The sequence below is a fragment of the Odontomachus brunneus genome, unplaced genomic scaffold, assembly GCF_010583005.1.
Source record: "Odontomachus brunneus isolate Ranch 3 - 2012 unplaced genomic scaffold, Obru_v1 Obru_scaffold_015, whole genome shotgun sequence".
Classification (NCBI taxonomy): domain Eukaryota; kingdom Metazoa; phylum Arthropoda; class Insecta; order Hymenoptera; family Formicidae; genus Odontomachus; species Odontomachus brunneus.
The window spans coordinates 942,309-962,905 of NW_022639465.1; the positions used below are offsets into that span (position 1 = coordinate 942,309).

The window sequence follows — 20,597 nt, forward strand, 5'->3', positions numbered from 1 at the left end:
TGGTTGCAACAGCAAAAGTACTCCGCGCAACATCCCAACGGGAGTGACACTTCAGGAGAAGATCATCCCCTACATACAGAACTGGCGCGCAAAGAAATCGTCCGACAAGAATTCGACCAATTCTCCTAATGTATAATGCGAGGAGAGAATTCCTTTGGTGCAGAATCATCGTGGTCGGTAGCCTATAATATGTTATTGCCGTAATGTAATTTTGCAGTCAAAGTTAAATTTTGTATTATTGTACGTTGATCTCTTTTTATTTTTCACTTTATACAGTGTATCTGGCGGCACAACACTAATAGTACAACACTCGCTTGTACGTTAAACAGTACAGGACAATTTTTTATCGCTTTACAGATTTAACAATAGTTAGTAAAGAATTGATTACAAAATATCAACGAAAGTGTGTGATTGCACGGAAAGTGCTAAGTCGGTCTTTGTGAATAAGTTGATATCGCGAGAAGATATCTGATTGGTGCATTTCTAAAGATGGATGGAAATGCACCAACCAAAACAGAATATTTTCATCCAGCAAGCAACCAGCATCGAAACAAGCATCGTGTTCCGCTGGCTTTAGTAGCAGAAGAAAGAGGGCGCACTAGTGCATCCGATCGAATTTTGGCTTTATTGCCTATTGTAGAAGACTTATTACATATAGCCATTTTATTTACTACACATTATTAAAGATATCTTCTGTGATAACAAGTAACCAATAAAATAGCTTTGTGTGATACAGTATTCATTGGAAAACAGTCATTACATAATTGTAAACGAATGAGTGCATTCAGTACTACCGCTCATTGAGCGTTCACTGAGCTCTTTCATCTGATTGGTATATATTTTTAGATCTAAAGAAATATGCCAATCGGATGTAAAAGTTCACTAAGCGTTCAGTAAGCTGCTGTCGTATTGGATGCATCTAATATCGTAATTGGAGTTGGTTTATGGCTGGCGTATGGTGAGCATCGAAGAATATTGCCTCTCGTGAAAGTGTGAGAAAGCAATTTATAATTCGAATTAATTTCACCTTTGAAAATCTGTGATTTATTAAGACGACTTGGCAAACCTATTTAAATTCCTGATGTTTCGTTGCGAGAATGATCGTAATAGAAATGTGGGAATAACTTCCACGCTCAAAAACTATGTATCATTATCTTTAGACAAAAATGCTATCATGAAGAATACTGCGTGGGATACGACTGACGCTGTTTCGGCAGATGGATACTTCAACATTTGCGTACTGCTTAGCATGCTGCTAGGATTCTATCAAGACTACAAACGTGTAGTAATTAACGCGCGTCACGAATTAATTTTATTACGGTCTCGCAGTGACAACAACAGTCTATTTGGATCTTCAGCGTTGCAACCTAAGAGCGAGATATTCAAAATACAATAGCGAATGCCTCATGTAATGTTGAATGATATCAATAAACTTGCCCTGCTGAGAACTTTGGAGAATGATCGATATCTGAGTATGAGTTTCCGCTCATGGGATCTGTATGAATTTCCTCTGCTCCAAAGTACGACCAAACATCTGTGGACCGTCAAACCAGCCACTAATTTGGAAAAACCGCGATATATTATCTTTGCCTTGCAGACTAGTCGAAAAAAATGTCATGTCGGAAAATATAACTCAATTCGACAACTGCAATTTGAATCTCTATCTAAATTCAGAGTGTTATCTATACGATGACATAAATTTAGATTTTGTAAGAAACAGATATGCAATATTTTATGATATGTATAGTCCTTTCCGCAAATCGTATTATGGATACAACAATGCTGAGGTATGGTTAACACTATCGACTTTCTGAAACATAGTCCTTTCGTGGTTATCGACTGTTCGCGTCGAAACGAATCTGTTAAGAGTGCCATTGTAGATGTGATAGAATTTGAGTGTAGAGAGAATATACCAGTGAATACAACCGTATACTATTTGATCCTGCATGATCGTGTAGTTGAATACAGTCGACTAACCAACTTAGTGCGCAAAATCAACTAACACTGGAAAGTATATATATGAGATAAGAATAATAACAAAAATCAAAAAGCTATATACGACATTTTTATCCCGAACGTATCGAAGAGCACATCATTATGGTCGTACCAACATTTGTGGACTTGCAAGGATTCGTCGTTGGGAAAAGATTTATTGTAAAGGAAGTAGCGATACTTAGGAATGGATCTGTTCTCTCCCATTATATCTTTACTAGTCCCATACCATGGCATCTTCTAACAAGATTCGACAAATCGAGAGCATACTGGTTGGTGGCTAATCGTCATGGACTACGATGGGATAACGGGATTGTTGCATACAACAGAGCTAAGCATTTGATTACGGCAGCTGTGGTTGGCAAAACATTCGATATGGAACATGAAGACGTTGCCCCCAGACTCGTATACGTAAAGGAATGTGAAAAGCGAGAATGGTTGACGAATCTTCTGGATGACAATGTGAAAAGTAACCTGATCATCGAGACCTTGGACGCGGATTACGAGGACATAATTTTCTTGGGCAAACTGTATGCAACCAACACTTTACGATCTAATGATCATATTAAGCATTGCGCTTTACAGAATGTATTAAAAATATTCAAATGGTGGTCTCAGTGCCGGAGAAAATTGCCGGAAATCTTTATTAAACAAAATAAATATTTTTTAAAATATATTAATGTCTCTTCTCTCTTTTACTTCCTCTTTTCCTCCACCCAATCTTTGAAAAAATCTACGTAGGTAGATATGCGATAATTTCGTATCTCATAGATATATCGCTGATATATCGTAGGTACACGATAGATCGAAAGTATACGATAGTGTATGTTTAAAGATAAATTTTTATTGGGGCTGCATAATTTCGGAGGGGATTAACTGTACTACATAAAAAGATTTGTCCTCCTCAAAATGTCTCTCGAACTTTTTGGAATAGTCGAGGATATTCTATAATACGGAAGCGCGGACGGATGGCACGAGCCGGAGAGGGGAAAAGGCCGTTAAAAATCTACCGTGTGCAAAACGCGGAGAGGAGTGGATCGCAGAATCGATAAAAGTGATCAATTATGTCGGTAAAAAAATTATGTTAAAAAATATGCCGGTAAAAATTATATTAATAAATATGTCGATAAAAAATATGTCGGTAAAAATAAACGATCGATTATGTCAATAAAGAAAATTACGTCGGTAAAAATTATATTAAAAAATATGTCGGTAAAAATTATGTTAATAAATTTGCCGGTAAAAATATTAGTAAAAAATATGTCGGTAAAAAATTACCGACTGTTGGTAACTTCCCCTTTCTCGCGTGACGTCATCCCCCGCGCCCTCAGTACCCCCACCCCATGTGACGTCATCCATCGGCGCTATTGGTACCTCTCTCCCCCGCACCCCCTTCTGAGGACCGTTGGTTACAACCCCGGTATTATACCTACTGACGCATTAGGCTTCAAGCGAGGAAGTCTAATTTGCTATTTATATTTCTCTGCAACGAGAATTTTTCTGCGAGCGAACGAGATATCTACCGCAACCTGTCGATGGCTCTTAAGTCGTGTAACCGAATTCTGTATATTATAACTTATTCGACAATCTTAAGAAACCTATTACAATGATTTCTTCTAGCTAAACAAATCTTGCAAACGTCCAATTATTAGTTCAATGTACTTATCGTCTGACTTACTTTACCTTCCATCCTCTGGGTGAAATTATTTATATCATACAATTAGATCAATCTTTATTGTTAGCTGAAAATACACTTGTAGCATCCATATAACTAAATTTCAGTTTCTACTCATTTTTACTTTTGACCAAATTTATTAGTTAAAAGTTCTAGTCATTCAGTTTAGATTGTTGTTTTGTGTAACAGGTCTAATTTTTATTTAATTTGATTCGATTGCAATTAACGCAACCAATTCCCAAAGAATTGATCCGTTTTATCCGAACTCTCCTCAGTATAATCTTCATTCGCTCAGCTTACTTCACGAGTTTGTAGACGAGTCTTGAGAACCCTCAAGCCTTCGTCCTCTCCTTCCGATTGATCGATCGAGATCATATTTCGAGGCGCTAAAAAAGCCAATCGCCTCTCCCCGTCGTCGTTTACATAAATGCCGATAAAGTGTGGCGAAGAGCGAGGTTCTTCTTAAACGTCATCCACGACGAGCGAGCGAGCGAGGCGTGCAATCGACGAAAGCGTCGCGGCGCCGCGCAACCGCCGACGCAGATGCGGGCGGAGCGGAGCCGTCGCGGGTGATCGTCGAAGTCAGCTGATAGTTTACGCTCTTCGGCGCATTTGTCCGCTCCGCTTTCAATTCAACGGTCCTCTTCGCCGTGTGTGATCTATTAAACGTCGTCTACAATATGCGGAGTAAGCTTGGAGTAAGAAGTAGGTCGTAAGAATTGGCCAATTGTAGTCGATTATTATAAAAATAATCGTCTATGATTGGTTAATTCTTACGGCTTACTTTTTACTCCAAACTTACTCCGCATATTGTAGACGACGCTTTAATCGCCATCACCGCCGTCGTGTCTGCCGTTGCAGCCGCCGATGGACCGCTGCGCGACGATCCACGATGCTCGGTGTCGCTCAGCGTGCTCCTGGAAAACGGCGATGGCGACTTCACCTACGACGGCGAGGTTTACCCCGCCGACTTGCGCTAGACCGACAGCAATCTCACTTATGGCTGCATTTGCAGGTTACAGAAAATACATCAGTAAATGTTGCCGCAGCAACAAGGTCATCCGCAAAGATCTCGGCAACAAACCGTTGTGCGGAAAGATACTGCGGGAAGATCCCGCTGCCACCGGCTCGCCCGCCGCCAAAACACCGGCTTTGCGACTGACCAAGGAACAACTGGCCAAGGAGACCCGAGACATCGACGAGCTGAGAGAGCACTTTGTTCTGATAGAGGCGGGAAGCTCTGTTCCGATCAGTTGTTAGCTTTCAACGAGAATAACGGTGAAGAGAATGTTACCCTTCAGGCGGACGGCAACCTTCTCGCGAACTCTCTGCAGATGGGACTCCTGCAGCCGTGAGACTACTGTTTTGACTGGAGGATGAATCTCGACAAAGTCAGCATTCTCGTCTGCCTCACACCGAACATAAAGCCCGTGCAAACGGACGAGCAGCAGAGCACAAAAATCCAGAAGCTGGGCATGATCATTTCCATTCGGTTTCTCATCGCCTCCTTCTTGATGTACGCCATCATTCCCGAGCTGAGGGACCTTCACGGCAAAATGCTCATGTGCTACGTCATCTGCCTCATCATCGCGTACGTCTTCTTGAGTTTGGCCAACTACCTCTGCATATCGCCGTACGACCTGTGCATCGGCATGGGTAAGCAGCCACTTTTGTCTTTCGCTTCAGTTTTTTCAGCGAATTCGCGGTGGAAATTCGCCCCGCGGGTTGAGACGGTGAACTTTACGGATGAGAGTTACGAGTCGCTGAAGAAGAAATAGATCTGGCGATGTTATTGCTTCGGAGAACAATACGGGGCGGACTAACAGTCGCGTCTCGTGAGAGCGCGTTAAAATCATCGCGTTAAATGGTTTCATGAAATCAAAGTTAATATAGTGTCATTACTCTTTTTATATTAAACCCGCATACCATGTAATTCTATATCTTGTTTTTCCGATATAAAATGTTAAGCTAGGGGAATATAATCTCGGGGGAATGTCTACATACGAAGGCGAATGACGTTGCACGTATTTAATTAAAGAGTTAATTAAAGAGGGAGAAGACTGCAGGGAGGAGGTAGTGGTTATCACTACGTACAACAGCACTTCGCTCTTCTTCGTTATTTCTGCTCTTCTACTAATGAGTAAATGAAGCAAAAGCGTTCTAAAAGGTGCCAAAATATCTGCAAAATTTACGAGCCGGCCACATATATAGTACAAAAATACTACCAGGGTTGAGTAAGTTAATTTTGGTTTTTAACTGAGTTAAGTTAAAAGTTAGTTCGCTATAAAATAATTAGGTTTACGTTAAAAGTTATTCAAATAAAATACTAACTCAGTTAACAGTTTAAAAGTTAAAAAAAAGAGTTAGAAGTTATACTTACAGAAAACTTAATTATCTAAAACTATATATATATATATATATATATATATATATATATATATATATATATATATATTTTTTTTTTTTATTTCATAATTCGTTTTTAAATTTAGCTTAAATTTATGTGAAATAATGAAGGTATATTAAGCAAATTGACCAATCAAAGTTAATTATTTTTCGACCGTAAAGAGAATAATTGGTTGTGATTGGTCAATTTCCTTACTGCTTACGTCTTACTGCTTAAGTGTTTCTATGTGCCACTAGATTTAATTAAGTAGAGTTAAAAATTACTAACTTTTTAACTTCTAACTTAACTATTAACTTTTTTTAAAGTTACTACTCAACCCTGAATACTGCATCAACATTACGTTCTAGACGCTTCTAATTATGTTGCTGAAGATGGCAGCGATGTTTATCATAACCTAGAAACATTATAACAGAGACATGAACTGCAGAGGCACCTCATGTCTCATGCAGTGCAGAGTGCATTGTTACATGATTGTGTATCATAATGTACAAATTTTCCTTAATAAATATCTAAAAATCTATGTAATCATTTGCAAAATGGTAGGACTTTTTTATTCAGTTTGACTTAATATATAAGTATACGACGGCAGACGGCGCCACTGTAGCTCATTTACCATATCGCACGCGATTATTCATCAATTTTTTAAATTAATATTGAGATTTATTGCGAATATTGGAAAATGGTATGGAACTTTTGTGTTCATCTCAATCCGTTCTACGTCCTCACAAGAGATTATGAAGGTGATCTAAAACACCCTGTATAATTATTATATGATTATATATATAGCCATATATGGATAAAATCCGTATCCTCTTTTTCCCAGGGAGTTACTATCTTAAGTTAATGTTTTAGTAATATTAACGTGTTATTCTGCGGTAAAGAAAATAATTATATATAATTTTTAAAATTTATGATTTTTATAACGAGTTATTTCAACCAGTAACGAAAGAAATAATTTCATATCAACTTATTTCTATGTAAATAAATATACTTATGAGCATTTTTATGCGCATTAATTTGCGCAACAACTAGCAACTAACACCTAATTTACTTATTGCGTAACACATAAATGCCGCGTTGCGTGAATCAGCGGAAAGTTTTGTCGAGCGCGTAATTCTGATATCGCAGCGATTACGAATAATTCAAACGTTTGCACTTCCTGATACGATTTAATCCTTAGCATTCGATCCGCACCAACATGTAGGAATGGCGATTCCGTGAAATACGATCAATACGACCAAGGAAATTCGTTTCGTTACAAGGAAAGTTGGAACTAGGATATCCTAGCCGGTACCGCTTGAGCAAACCCTATCTACGATTTCTCGTAAAACAAATGTTAATGATCTTACAACCACTAAACATGTGTGAGATATCGGTTTTCGCATATCAGCTGCTTGCTTTTATGCTGGGAGGAACGGTACATATAGGGTGGGATAAAAACAAGATAAACGTCCAACGTCGGCACTTATTGCGGCGCCTGCCACTTCTCGGCACTTTTGCGCAGGTTTTACTGAATATTAAGATACGTGCATGGAGATTCATTATTTATTTAGTGATTCTTTTTTTTAATCCTCATATCGCCTTATAAAATCCAATCCGCAAAAGTACTAAAAACCGAGAGTGCCAGCTATTATAGTAAATATTAACCACTTCGCTGGCATTGACGCGCACTTTTGCGTCAAATAAAGGATGTAATAAAAATGACGTTGACGCACTAATATGCACTTCATTTTATTTTTTTTCCCGTTAGCAAGATTTTCATAAAACTCAGTATCTAGGGGTTTTTGGGATCGCTGATTTCGAATCTGAACAATAAATTTGAAAATTTAAAATGGTGGATTCAATATAGCAGATCAAGATGCGAAAGGTGACTTGATTATGATGAAACTTGGTATTTGAGAGTTTTTGGTGTCGCTGCTTTCGAATCTGAGGTTAGTTTTGTCAAATTCAAGATAGCGGATCCAATATGGCGAACCAAATGGAAAAATGACTTGATTTGAATGAAACTCGGTACTCGGGGGTTTTTAGGGTCACTGATTTCGAATCATAGTTTCAAATTTCGATATTCAAGATGACGGATTTAATATAGCGGACCAAAGTGAGAAGCGGCGAAAAGTGACTTGATTTGTATGGAATTTGGTACTTGAAAGTTTTTAGGGTCGCTGATTTTGAATCTGACATTAATTTGAACATTCAAATTTTGATCTCAAATTTGTATTCAGCGACTCGAAAAGTACTTTAGTACTGACTTTTATAAAAATCAAACAGCATTTAGATCTTCCCATTTTTGGATCGGTTGATGCTGATTTTCTTGACAAGCGAAGTGGTTAAGATATGTGCGTGGAGATTTATTAATTATTTATTAACTTCAGTGTTAAATAGGCCTTAATATCCGATCAAATTTAATCTGTAAAAGTGCCAAAAACTAAGAATACCGGTTATTGAACGTTTTATCATATTCGTTTCTCTCAATACACTTTCAGCTTTCAATTGAGTATTTTTTTATTCTATTTTCTATTTCCTTTGATGATGCATCAGATTGCAATTTCTGTTTCAGGGTTTAATGAGATTTTCTCCGCTTGTGCGACATCGATTAATCGCTTCCGGAGATATCGAGTTCGAGTCTTTCGACGGTACACACCAAGCTTGACGTCCTCCTGAAGCTCGTCTTCTATCGTTCTTATCCATACCGTAAATCTATTCTCAGGTTTCATCGTGCTCTCGAGACCGAAATGGCTTTTCACTCGAGCATTGGATATCCAAATGCCGAGACGTCTAAAATTACATGGTTGTCGGTTTGGCGAAGCCATCTCGAAAAGATTATTGGCCAAGCCGCATTTCTTTCCGAGCTACATAAACATCCGCAGCAGGTAGGCTACTTTCCTAGTGTCGTCAATGATGACTCGTTCCGCAGTCTCGCATCGCTGCTCGCGCGAGAATCCGCGTTTTCTCGCGCTCGTTCCGCTCTCGCACTTCGTGCGAAGAAGTCGTAAAGTTGCGAGGTGTCGGCTTTTATTATCGTTCAGTGACATATTATAATTCAAAGGTGATTTGTTTCAAGTATTTCCAAAGTTTGTATATCCGCAAAATTTTTCATACGTTCATTTCATAAGCATCAAATTCACTCAAAACACATTCTTAGTTCTAATAGTCGAATCAACTTTTTCTTCAATAAAGTTTTATAATATTCTTGTCAAAAGAATGAATTCTTCTTTTGAGTGCATGACAATAAACTTTTATTAAATTTATGATAAATATATTTTAAGAGTAATGAGTCCCGGACAGTCAAATGTCCAAAATCGAATCATAAGACGTTTTTAGGACATCTTTAAGACAATACTTTATAAACTTGTCTTAAAGATGTTTTGAGGATGTCTTAAAGACGTCTTATGATTCGATTTTGGACATTGTGCTGTCTAGGAGTATTTTATTGATAAGAAGCCGTTCTCCTTAGTCCAGAGTCAAATAAATGAATTTTGGTATCAATCAATAAAGAATGCTTTCATAAGTGCTGAGAGTAAAGTTTACATCTGTGAATTTATTAGAATTTTAGAAATTTGGTATTTTGTCTATTACTCTATATTATGTTTTAATTACTTTAAAGATTTAGTTACTTTCAAGGAACTATTCCAAAAGTATCAAAATGATAAAATTTATTGCAATTTATTGCAAAATTATGGCAATTCACGTGCAATTCGTCTAGAAAACGGTGATTAAAGCACAACCATTAATCGCAGTATGCGCATCGGAATTCAGAAATCCGAGTACAACCTGCGAAATGATCAGTAGAGAAGCATTCAAAAGCAAAACAACACTCTACTGATGTGATAAATGACTCAGTTCGAAATTTTAATCATCATTTTGATACTTCTAGAATAATGTCATAGTTAGTATGTAAAGGCCTTCAAATATATTTTAATTAGCACGTTATTAAGAAAATATTCTTTGCTGAAGATAATCGTAACTCAATAGAAGGAAAATAAACTATATAATCACTTTCTTTAGCAGCAGAATGATATTTTCCTGTGTACGGGCACACGATACCTTTTGGGGCAGAGGAAGGGGGAGGCAGAAAAAGTCACTTCCCGTTCAGGTTCATTTCAACCTCACATTTTTTATTCGTAATTAGACGTGCTTTCCTTTGTAACTAACTATATTTTTCATTCACAGAGATGCCGTAGCAGGTACGCGTGCATCTCTCTTTGATAACACGGATTAGTTTCCACCATCCGCCATCACACCGCCCCCCGGCTCGCTCGAGGGGGCATTTGGTTTGTCGGTTCACACACTAACGGTGGTGGAATTAACGGTTTAGATTAACAAAGTAATTAAATCGATTGTGTATATTATATTATTATCATTACGGGGCGTCTCTCTACCTTGAAATATGGATTTTACTTGTATCTTTCAAGCATTTCTGCTTCATATTTTAAAAATATCCCAAAGATACTGCTGAATAGTAATATGATTTTGTTGAATATTGTAAAAAGTTCTAGAAATATCAAAGTAGCAAGGTCATTTGTAATGATATCGATACAGCATAAAAAACTACATTTTTAAAACGTTGTACACCAATGGGTATTGTTGCAATAACGTTTCATCAGTAATTTTCTATTCACTGAGAAATGAATCTTCATTAGTGAGACTTAAAAATATGATAGAATACATCGGAGAAGCCAAAGAGGCACTTAACTCACGTCGCTGATCGGTTAAAACTTACCAGAAATAATTGGATCCCGGAACTCGAGAGAAGCTCATTCAAAATTACGTGCTTGCATAATCGCTTATATTTGATCATGACTAAATTATTACGTAACGCAAAAAACTTATTCCCATAAGTTCTCACGTATCTCACATTCGCAGCAAATTTTTCATATCAAGTGACATTAATTCGGAATACATGAGTTACAACGACCAGGGATATTGTGATACCACGAAAATGTCGACACTCATATTGAACCAGGTATCTAATCAAGAGTATTGATATCATTCATGATATCAGAAAAAAAATATTGATACCAATACTGGTATACAAATTTAGAAAAACTTAAAATTAGGGGAAATATAAAAATCAGGAAAGTGTATTGATCTTGTAAGCTATTTTTAAGAAATTTTATGTCTACGAATAATAATAATAATCATACTGTGATATAGAGATACTTCCACCTTCTGCACTAGACTTTCTATGGTTTGTGATCTAAAAATCTTAAAAAGGATGGTTAAGGTTCCTGTGTTCTTTCTATGACTATTCTTGTTTGATAACATCAAAAGCGAGGCATCGTATGCTAAAAATGATATACATTATACGTGGAAATAAAATAATATACGCACAGAATGACACTCTTGATCGACTCCGCACATACGTAAAAAAATATCCGGATGCTCTTTTTTTACTTTAGCAATCAATAAATAAATATATATATATATATATATATATAACCGTAAAAACTTAACGTAACATAAATCATAAAATATGTTTAAAACGTAAGTTGCAAATTACTCTAAGCTTTGGCTATTTATTGGAACCCGTGTGTCGGAGGCAACCGGTACGGTCTGAATCTGCATCTGTACGAGGACGAGTAAAAGTATCTTGTCGAACGGCTCCGTGTATTGCCCCGAGGCGATAAACGAGAATTGTCTCCTGAACTACGCTCAGTACTGCCTGACGAGAGTACGGAACTACGATTACCCGTAATATCTGGCCTTTTTCTGCGAAGAGGCATATCCGATGAGGACAACGAGATCGTCTACTCGTACGGAATGATCACCTCGGTACCATTCCTCCACGTTCGTCGTCTACTGGCTGCTGAGATGAGGAATATACACGGCCTGACACTGCGCGAATATGTCGGCTGCCTGTCGGTGGCGTACGTCATGCTGACGTGCAACTGACGCCGCAGAATTAGCTCTCATACGATGGCTGCATCGCAATCGGTATATCTACAGTGTGCGACTTCTTCTGCCTTCTAATTGTTTACTGCGCCGTTAACGCGAAAAGGATCGTGATAATTGCTAAGAACGCGACGAGAGACCGTCGCTGCAGCGCAATTAATGCAATTAAGCGCAATTAACCCTCTATGCACCGAGCTATTCAGTTATCTGAAATGTGACGGTTTTTCTTGCCGTTTCTCTAGATCGTATTGTTGCAGAGTTTGTTATATAAGTTTGTTATATAAGTATATTTATAATCGTATTACAAACAGCCGTATTACACACCGATCGCGTCACAGGATGGAACGTGGTTAGAAATCTCGCGGAGATCGCTTCACGCTTAGAGTGATCAATTTCTAAACTGCTTCAACAACATCTCGGTTTCTTTTGCATATGATAAAATGTTCAGATTTCTTATTCTTCCAAATCCGGGACATACTAAACGTGTAAGTAGTCCAAGTGAAGGGGTAAATTATTGGAAATTATATATATACACAAAGTGTCTTAGGCTCTTCTCTGCAACTTTTGTGGGTATTATTTTTGTAATAACTCACAAAAGTTGTGGAGAAGAGTCTGGGACACCTTGTGTGTTTATAAATTAGAATTCACTAGTTGGTTTAATATATTTTTGATATTATATCGGAAAGTCAAGAAGCAAACCATCTCTAAATTTCTAAACTATGAATTTAGTAGAATTTTTTTTTTATTTTTAGATACTTTCTTTTATTTCTCAAATGTTTTCTAAAAAAGATATTCTTGCTCATCTTCGAAAGCAAGTGGTTTTAGAGAAAAATGCATTTGAATAGTGAAAGAAATAAAGCTTTATTCAAATAATAAGATAATGATTCCGCGTGTGAAACAAAATTGAACTAATTAAATTTAATTTAATTGAAAAGAAACGTGTAAAAAAAAATTTGTCCACAAAATCATGAAAAATGTTCAATATGACCTTTCTATTCTGATATATTCTCGTGCAAGATGAATTGAAAACTATTGCATCTACCATAATATCCTGAGATCACTTTTTATTTCTTATTTGAATATTTGTTCAGCTTTGAATATTTGATTCTCATAAATGTATTGTGTGATATTTTATTCATAACATTTTGACGAAATTGTTATTATTTGCGATACGTTTATTTAATTGATAGAAAAGTCAGATTATTATTACATATGTTGTTATATGTATGGAACTTTCGTATCAATATTTGTAAAAGGGACGACATGTGCATGCACCGGTATCATTTTATGTTGTACCACATCTGAGCGCGCATATTTTGGCCAGTATAATTGGTCAATTTTAATCGTTTATAATTTGAAAAGTATTATAGCCTCGCCAGTTTTGCACTAGGATTTTTTTATTCAAATTACCTTAGGAATTCGCCCTTAAAAGATAATGCGGTAGTGGCGGGGCAACCTGTTTATATATAAAACAAATAAAGCAATATATATACTAATATATATAAATATAACACTATACTATAATAAATATACATATATATTGCATATATATATTAGTATATATATTGCATTATTTGTTGATAATCCATTACTATAATTCTATTTTCTAATAGTAGAAAATGCGCAGAATGCATGTTTAGATCGCATAATTAATCATATTTTATATAACTAATACTTGTATGATACAGTGTCGATCATACGATTAATATCTGTGTGATTTAATTGAAGCACATTTTCGCTTTTCTTTCTACTATATGGAGAGAATATTATAATCGACGTTTAATTATAATCGACGTTTAATCGAATTAAATTATGTTTTCCTTTTTTCATTCAATAGTGTTTTTGTATGTATGGACATATATAATTAGATATATCCATACATAAGGTCACATATATGGATAAAATTCATAGATAATTATATATGAACTTTTTCCCAGATGAAAAGATAATTACTGCAGAAAATTGATCTCAAATTTAATTAAAATTATTTATTTAATAGAAAATTAGAAATTCTTCTGTTATAGAATCCTGAATAGCTATTTTTATTATAAAATTCTCTCCGCGCAAAATACTTCCTTTTCGTATATTCCTTTCGATATAGTGCCTTTAGCATTCATCTAACATAGAAAGTAATACTAATATGAAAAACACATTTTATATAAGGCTTTTCAAACGCTCCACACTTTGGTTGAAACTTGCGCGAATTCGACGAAAATCGACGGCAGGCTTAGTCGGATCAATCGTCTCTTCACTTCAATTGATCTTATCTTCGGATTCCCTCTAAAATAGATCACATTGAAGTAGACGGTAGAATGAAATTTCTTCGACAGTCGGGCGTAATGACTCATCCCATCAGTTGCATGTGTATAAAAGGAAAATGCATGTCTGCGGGAGCGCTGAAGGCTCTTAACAATTAAAGCAGCCGAAGCGAATACTCGCTACGCTGCACCATGCATTCCCTAAAGTCATAACCAGACCATAGTCATCATCAGGTCATGAGATTCACAAAGGGATTAATGTCTCCCCCTATCACATTGTTAGAGATCGAGCCAAGACCTGCATTATCGAGGTGTCTTATTAGTGCACTTTCGCGCGCTTGCTGCGAAAGCGATTATGCTCTTCGAGACGAGAAGGTCGCCGCCAAATCATAGACAGTTTCATACACATCCTCGTTTTCTTAGTTCGCGTTATCGCTGTGGTCAATGGACATTTCGCGGAGACTATTGTAGAAAGAAGCCAACTCAATTCAGTATCTTCCTTGACGCGTACGCGGTAGAAGACCGAGGATGTGTCGGCTAAATCCCATCGTGTGGTACGCGCTTCTACTGGTGGTCGCCTACGCGGCGGAAAATCAGAGCAATTCCACTCATGAAGACAAGCTGCAGGATGACACGATGCACCATGAGCCTCACGTCAACCACGTCAGCCTCACGTGGAACCACGACGAGAATTCCACAAGGGATGACGAGGACTCGGTACAGCATGAGTTTTACCACAATTACATGAAGAATCTCAATAAGAAGGGCAGTCAGAATATGCCGGTCGAGCTTCGCAACAATTTCATAGACACCAACAACGAAGGCAACTCTACCACGTCGCAGCTTCGCCCACGAAGAAATTCGAACAAAACAAATTCCAAGATCTGCAATGACACAGTCTGTATACCAATTTGTTGTGAACTCGGCTATCGTATGATCGAAAATATATGCACGCCTGATGACAATGAATATGATTTTCCGGAGATACACGAGATAGGCAAGAAGGTGGACGAGGTTTTTCCATTGTTCGTGTCAGATCCATGTACCAGTGTACCACGCTTCGCGCTTGATGCCTCCTTATATCCCACCGACGAGTACATAATTCTGACCAACGGTTCTTTATACCAAACGAAAGTGAACAAATTCATCGATCCGGCAATTTATTGCTTCGCCGTCATGAACAAGAGCAAATACGAACCGACCTTGTGCTTCAATGGTCCGACCATCGATGGCGTGGATTTCATCGGTATACCCATCAGTATCATAGTGTCCTTGCCGTTCCTGCTGTTGACCTTCGTGGTGTACACCATACTACCGGAGCTCTGGAATATGCATGGCTACATACTTCGCGGATACGTTAGCTCGTTATTCATCGCGTACATATTCCTCGTGCCGTTCCAGCTGATATTGCCTAACGATGTGTCGAATGCAGTCTGCACTGGATCGGGTACAGCTTGAACAGACCGTATAATCGATCGATACAACTGACGTGTATATCCTTTGTGCTCGACTGTATTTTCGCTCTTGCTTCGTCGTATATTACTCTCTGATGACTGAGGAATTATTAGGTGTACAACTTTGCTTCCGCCGTTTTTTTTTCCGAAATTCGACGCTTTATTGTAAAAAACTGGTTATACATTTATGATTTAAAGTATTGTCCATCGCTGGCCACTACTTTCTCCCATCTTTCGGACAGCATACGAATCCCGCGTCGAAAAAACTGGTCATCTTTTGAGGCGATCCATGAATCGATCCAATTTTTTACTTCTTCATAAGACCGGAAGTGCTGGTCAGTCTGGCCGTGTGCTATTGATCAAAACAAGTGATAGTCAGAGGGAGCAACGTCTGCAGAATACGATAGGTGGGGTAGGACTTCCCATTTCAACGTTTCCAAGTATGTCTTGACCACTTTCGTAACATGGGGTCGAGCATTGTCATGCTGCAAAATCACTTTATCGTGTCTCTCGTTGTATTGCGGCCGTTTGTCTTTCAATGCATTAATTGCGTTCGATACCGATCACCTGTGATTGTTTCAGTCGGTTTACACAGCTCATAATACACTACGCCGAGCTGGTTATACACTACACCTTGGAGCCATGAATATTCGGTTTGGCCGTCGACGTGGAAGCATGGCCGGGAACTCCCCATGATTTTCTGCGCTTGGGATTATCGTAATGAACCCATTTTTCGTTCCCAGTCACAATGCGATGCAGAAATCCCTTCCGTCTTTGCCTTTCAAGTAGCTGTTCACAAGCAAACAAACGCCGTCCAACATCTCTCGGCTTCAATTCGTACGGCACCCAATTTCCTTGCTTCTGAATCATTCCCATGGCTTTGAGGCGTTTTGAAATGGCTTGTTGAGTCATTTCCAATGATCGTGCCAATTCTTCTTGATTTTGACACGAGCCTTGATCAAGTAATGTCTCCGATTCTGCATCTTCGAAAACCTTCTCTCTTCCACCGCTATGCCGGTCTTTGATGTCAAAATCACCGTTCTTGAAGCGTTGAAACCACTCACGACACGTTCTTTCACTAATAGCGGCCTCACCATAAGTATTTGAGAGCATTCGATAAGCCTCAGCCGCAGATTTCTTCATATTGAAGCAGAAAATTAAAACTTCCCTCAAATGACGAGAATTTGCTTCGTGAACTGACATTTTCAATCGAGAATAAATTTATGATGCAGACACAAATCGACTAATGTTTCTATGGGGTTATGTTGATAGATGCCCAAGTTTATTGTATGACGTCTATGATCTATTTATTTCGACCACCACTTACCGCTAAAGCCATCTATAGGAAAACGGTGGAAGCAAAGATGTACACCTAATAATTAGGGTTTTAGAATAGCATTCTTTAAATTTCTTGGAGTAGGATTTTATTTGAAAAGCAGAATGAGCGCAGAATCACTCTGATACGAGTTTTTCACTGAAATGGAGTGAATTCTCCATCCTGAATTGTCGCGTGGAGTTGAGTAGAGTCGAGTATTTTCTCGAAATTCAAGAGTGAGTCTAATGTTATTTCACCGTCACAGAGATGTATTCATTCTGATCGATTGAAACATTTTCTTGTATATAGTTAGAATTTTCTGTAAGCTTGAAAGAAAGAAAACATTCCACGAAAGTAAAGGAGCTTTCATGATTAATATATAACCATACAGAGACAAAATTTGTACATGGGACATACAAGGTGTTTTCCAAGTACATACAGAAAATGCAGGAGGTGATTCTTTACATTAAGGTAAGAAAAAAGATTCATATGTTCTGAAATGTTTCATTTCTGAGATACACTTCCCGGAAGAGTTGGCTGATACACATCTCGGAAAAGTTGGTTGAGAAAGACTTTTTTGCAGATAAAAAGACAACGGTCAAACGTAAAAATGTTTAATTTTGTTTTTTTTAACGTCTGGAATTAATAGTGGATCATACTTTAAGATGATCTCCAGAAAATAAAGGTTGAAAATTAGGGGTGGTTACTCTTATTTTGCATACCTTTTTTTAATTCTCACAGATAGAGCGTATACGGCCTTATTTTCAGAATCCTCAGACATTTGTACACAAAAAAGATATTTTTCTCAAAATTCGCTAACACACACCATTATCGAAGAAAATGTGTTTCATCTTTGACAGAATAAAATTGAATAAATAAAATATTACTTTTCTTTACTTATATAAAAAATAAGAAAATTTGAATTTTTGTGTTTCAACGTTGTCCTTTTATTCGTAAAAAAATAAGTTTACTGTTCAGTTACTCCTTTCGAGTAATATTCAAGTAGCAGGACGTCAAATAACGTATCAATAACGTATTATTGATGTTAGAAATGACAGTAATGCGTCACTAAAATGTTATTTGACATTATCATGTTTACTGGATATATCTTAAAAACAAAACATTTTAGGACATATGTTTATAAGAATGTTTTTTTTTTTAATTTTGATGAGAAGAATCATCTGTATTTTTGACGTGTACACTAGAATACATTAATACTTTTATACTTTCGGTATCTGGAGAATTGAACTTTTTCGATCTGGCGCATCGTTTTTCAGTAAGCATGAAGCATGACTGCTAGTCATTGGTTCTTTCAGTAACTAACAATCACGATTCACGATTACTGAGAAAAGATGCGCCAGATCAAAAAATTTCAATTCTCCAGATACCGGAAGTGTAAAGGCATTTATGAATCCTAATGTACTTAGGAAACATCCTATATATAATTATGCATAATTTATATATAATTTTATACATTTCTTGTTTAGGTATTCATTTTAATCGATTGAAACACTCGCTCGTGTGAAGTTACAATCCACTTAAAGTTCGAATAGAACACTCAATCTTGCTATTTCGAATGGCAATATTTTCATTATCGTTTTGAATGAAAATACTACCACTTTTTATTCATTTGAAATAAGATTTCACTCCAAGAAATTTAGAATAGTACTGGAATAAGTAATAGATAAAATTTCAGTTTCGAGTGCGTGCCGTACAGAAATGTGTTAGGTTGGTGCGAAAGGTTTGTCGTGTTTGTCAAGTGAAATAGAACACGAAATTATCCAATTTCTAGGAATTAATAAGGGGTACAAGTAAAATGGTAACATCGACTCGGTATTCTTTCAGACATCTAACGAGGACTTTCTTATTTTCCTCCTAATATCCAAATTTTGCCGGAGAATTTAATAGGAAAACGACAAATCTTTGGACATAAATGCATCAACATAGATTCTTCTTTTTCTTATCGAAACTTTGCAAGATACATGTATCTCTAATGAAAGATTTCTTTTCATTTGATGTAAGCACGCACTTGTTTATATATATTTATCGCGACCATTTCCCACGAGTTTTCGATACAGAGGAAGAATATTCAGTGTAGTTTTCACGGTCGAATAATAACAGCAAGGCTTCCTTGCACTTGTATAATGTAGCTTGATTTTGAGACGCTATTTATTTGCCTGTTTCAGCCTTCGTCATTTACCTCTCGTTCCAGGCAACCTTCTTCTGGCTGAACGTGATGTGCTTCAATATTTGGTGGACGTTCGGGTAAGTGACAAAATACCCTCGAGCTATATACTTCATCTCGCAATTTCATCGAGTTGTATTTAAGCAGTCGAATCACGGTGATCGTGATGTATATGTGTGAATATGTGACCTTCGCAGTATTTCTAAAACGCCTTGAAACTGAATACTAAAATGATAGAACGTGTTGTATCAGAAATTTGAATACCAGTCACCCCGTGAGATAACTTCCGTCTTTCGAATAAGGTAAACGGTCAACTTATCGATCTTTTAAGAACAGTAAGGACAGTTATTCTTTATTTATGGAAGTAATATCAGATGAAAATGATATCAAATAATTCTATCGCGTGACATTAATTACGCGTTAACGAAAATAAAGCATTCGTAACAGGTCGAAATGGTCCGAGGTCGAAATGAGTTAATCAATTCACCAAATATTTTCACAGGCGCCACTCGAGCCGGCGCGCTTCTGTGGGAGAGAAATTTGATAATTGACAAACATCAGGGAGAAATTGATAGCAACATGGCGCGAATTAATATCCGGTACGTGACCGGCGCGCGTATGCGCCGCAAACATAGTCCGAGTTAATTTCGATCTCCTCACGCCGGCCGGTCGGAGCAGCAATTTTGGCAGAGGCAATATTCGCTGTAACGGCAAAAGTCAAAGGCTATATCGCTAACAGGTATTGATATGTGATAGGAAACGTCCCGATCGGATATCATCTCGTTCAAATTTCCGCCTGTGTATTCTTAATGCAACTTCAAAGCGACGAATTTCGGCGCGAATGCCACGCATACACACACACGCGCGCATTTGGTTGAAGCAATAGCTGCTAAACGTTCGTTAATCCGAATGTAAATGAAAGAGGCACGATGACGGCCTATTATATATATATATATATATATATATATATATATATATATATATATATGTCACTTTATTATATGTATAATATTCTACTAATCTAAATTTTTTTTAATCTAAATATTTTGTGCGAACAGTTCTTAGGTTACGCATTAATGAAAATAGGAATGTCGCTTCCTGTCGGATTAGATTTCATCTACGTGAAACTCGTAATCTTCGAGTTTCATTGTGAAGAGTAACGAAGTCGTGCAATAAATTACAATTAATAGTATACGCCTGTTGTAGCTAAATTGAAAATTGATTGAACCTTAATTTTCTGTTCTGTCTCTGTCCGGTCTCTTTTCTCATTCGATCACAAACTACTCAGTTCTCATTGAGACACAAACTACTTAGGCGTTTGCTAGCGATGTAAGATGACTTTCTCTCTTTCTTCAAAACGCTTTATCTTTATTATAAATATATATATATATATATATATATATATATATATATATATAT

At 37.2% G+C, this 20,597-nt stretch overlaps 3 protein-coding genes across 9 annotated transcripts in view; all 3 read left to right on the top strand.

Annotated features, from left to right (window-relative positions):
• The first annotated feature begins 4,182 nt into the window (after positions 1–4,182).
• LOC116841286 lies at positions 4,183–5,032 on the top strand. Of its 2 annotated transcripts, none has more exons than XM_032809042.1 (2): positions 4,183–4,248; positions 4,683–5,032. In XM_032809042.1, the coding sequence occupies exon 2, from the start codon at positions 4,705–4,707 to the stop codon at positions 5,020–5,022; it is 318 nt and encodes a 105-aa protein (XP_032664933.1). In that variant the 5' UTR covers positions 4,183–4,248; positions 4,683–4,704; the 3' UTR covers positions 5,023–5,032. The 2 variants fall into 2 exon arrangements, with proteins under 2 accessions (XP_032664933.1, XP_032664934.1); XM_032809043.1 differs by lacking the exon at positions 4,183–4,248 and adding an exon at positions 4,509–4,623 and having other exon boundaries at positions 4,683–4,962.
• Positions 5,026–10,388, top strand: LOC116841285. Of its 2 annotated transcripts, none has more exons than XM_032809040.1 (5): positions 5,026–5,323; positions 8,632–8,707; positions 8,782–8,944; positions 10,080–10,167; positions 10,245–10,388. In XM_032809040.1, the coding sequence occupies exons 1-5, from the start codon at positions 5,044–5,046 to the stop codon at positions 10,253–10,255; spliced, it is 618 nt and encodes a 205-aa protein (XP_032664931.1). In that variant the 5' UTR covers positions 5,026–5,043; the 3' UTR covers positions 10,256–10,388. The 2 variants fall into 2 exon arrangements, with proteins under 2 accessions (XP_032664931.1, XP_032664932.1); XM_032809041.1 differs by having other exon boundaries at positions 10,083–10,167.
• Positions 8,974–20,597, top strand: part of LOC116841284 (G-protein coupled receptor Mth2-like) — a 16,433-nt gene continuing 4,809 nt past the window's right edge. The window contains exons 1-3 of one of the 5 annotated variants that reach the window (XM_032809037.1): positions 8,974–9,120; positions 14,648–15,671; positions 19,180–19,258. In XM_032809037.1, coding sequence (XP_032664928.1) covers positions 14,753–15,671; positions 19,180–19,258 — 998 coding nt within the window. In that variant the 5' untranslated portion in view covers positions 8,974–9,120; positions 14,648–14,752. Of the gene's footprint in view, positions 9,146–11,982; positions 12,009–13,510; positions 15,672–19,179; positions 19,259–20,597 lie in introns of those variants that run through there. The other 4 variants (XM_032809038.1, XM_032809035.1, XM_032809036.1 and 1 more) reach the window with 4 other exon arrangements.

What these genes read in the sequence shown, in the direction of transcription:
- LOC116841286 (XM_032809042.1), top strand. Translation starts at nt 4,705, where the DNA reads ATGTTGCCGCAGCAACAAGGTCATCCGCAAAGATCTCGGCAACAAACC.
- LOC116841285 (XM_032809040.1), top strand. Translation starts at nt 5,044, where the DNA reads ATGAATCTCGACAAAGTCAGCATTCTCGTCTGCCTCACACCGAACATA. An exon ending in CGACCTGTGCATCGGCATGG is followed by an intron (nt 5,324 to 8,631) that starts GTAAGCAGCCAC and finishes TTTCTGTTTCAG; the next exon opens with GGTTTAATGAGATTTTCTCC. An exon ending in CGAGTTCGAGTCTTTCGACG is followed by an intron (nt 8,708 to 8,781) that starts GTACACACCAAG and finishes ATCTATTCTCAG; the next exon opens with GTTTCATCGTGCTCTCGAGA.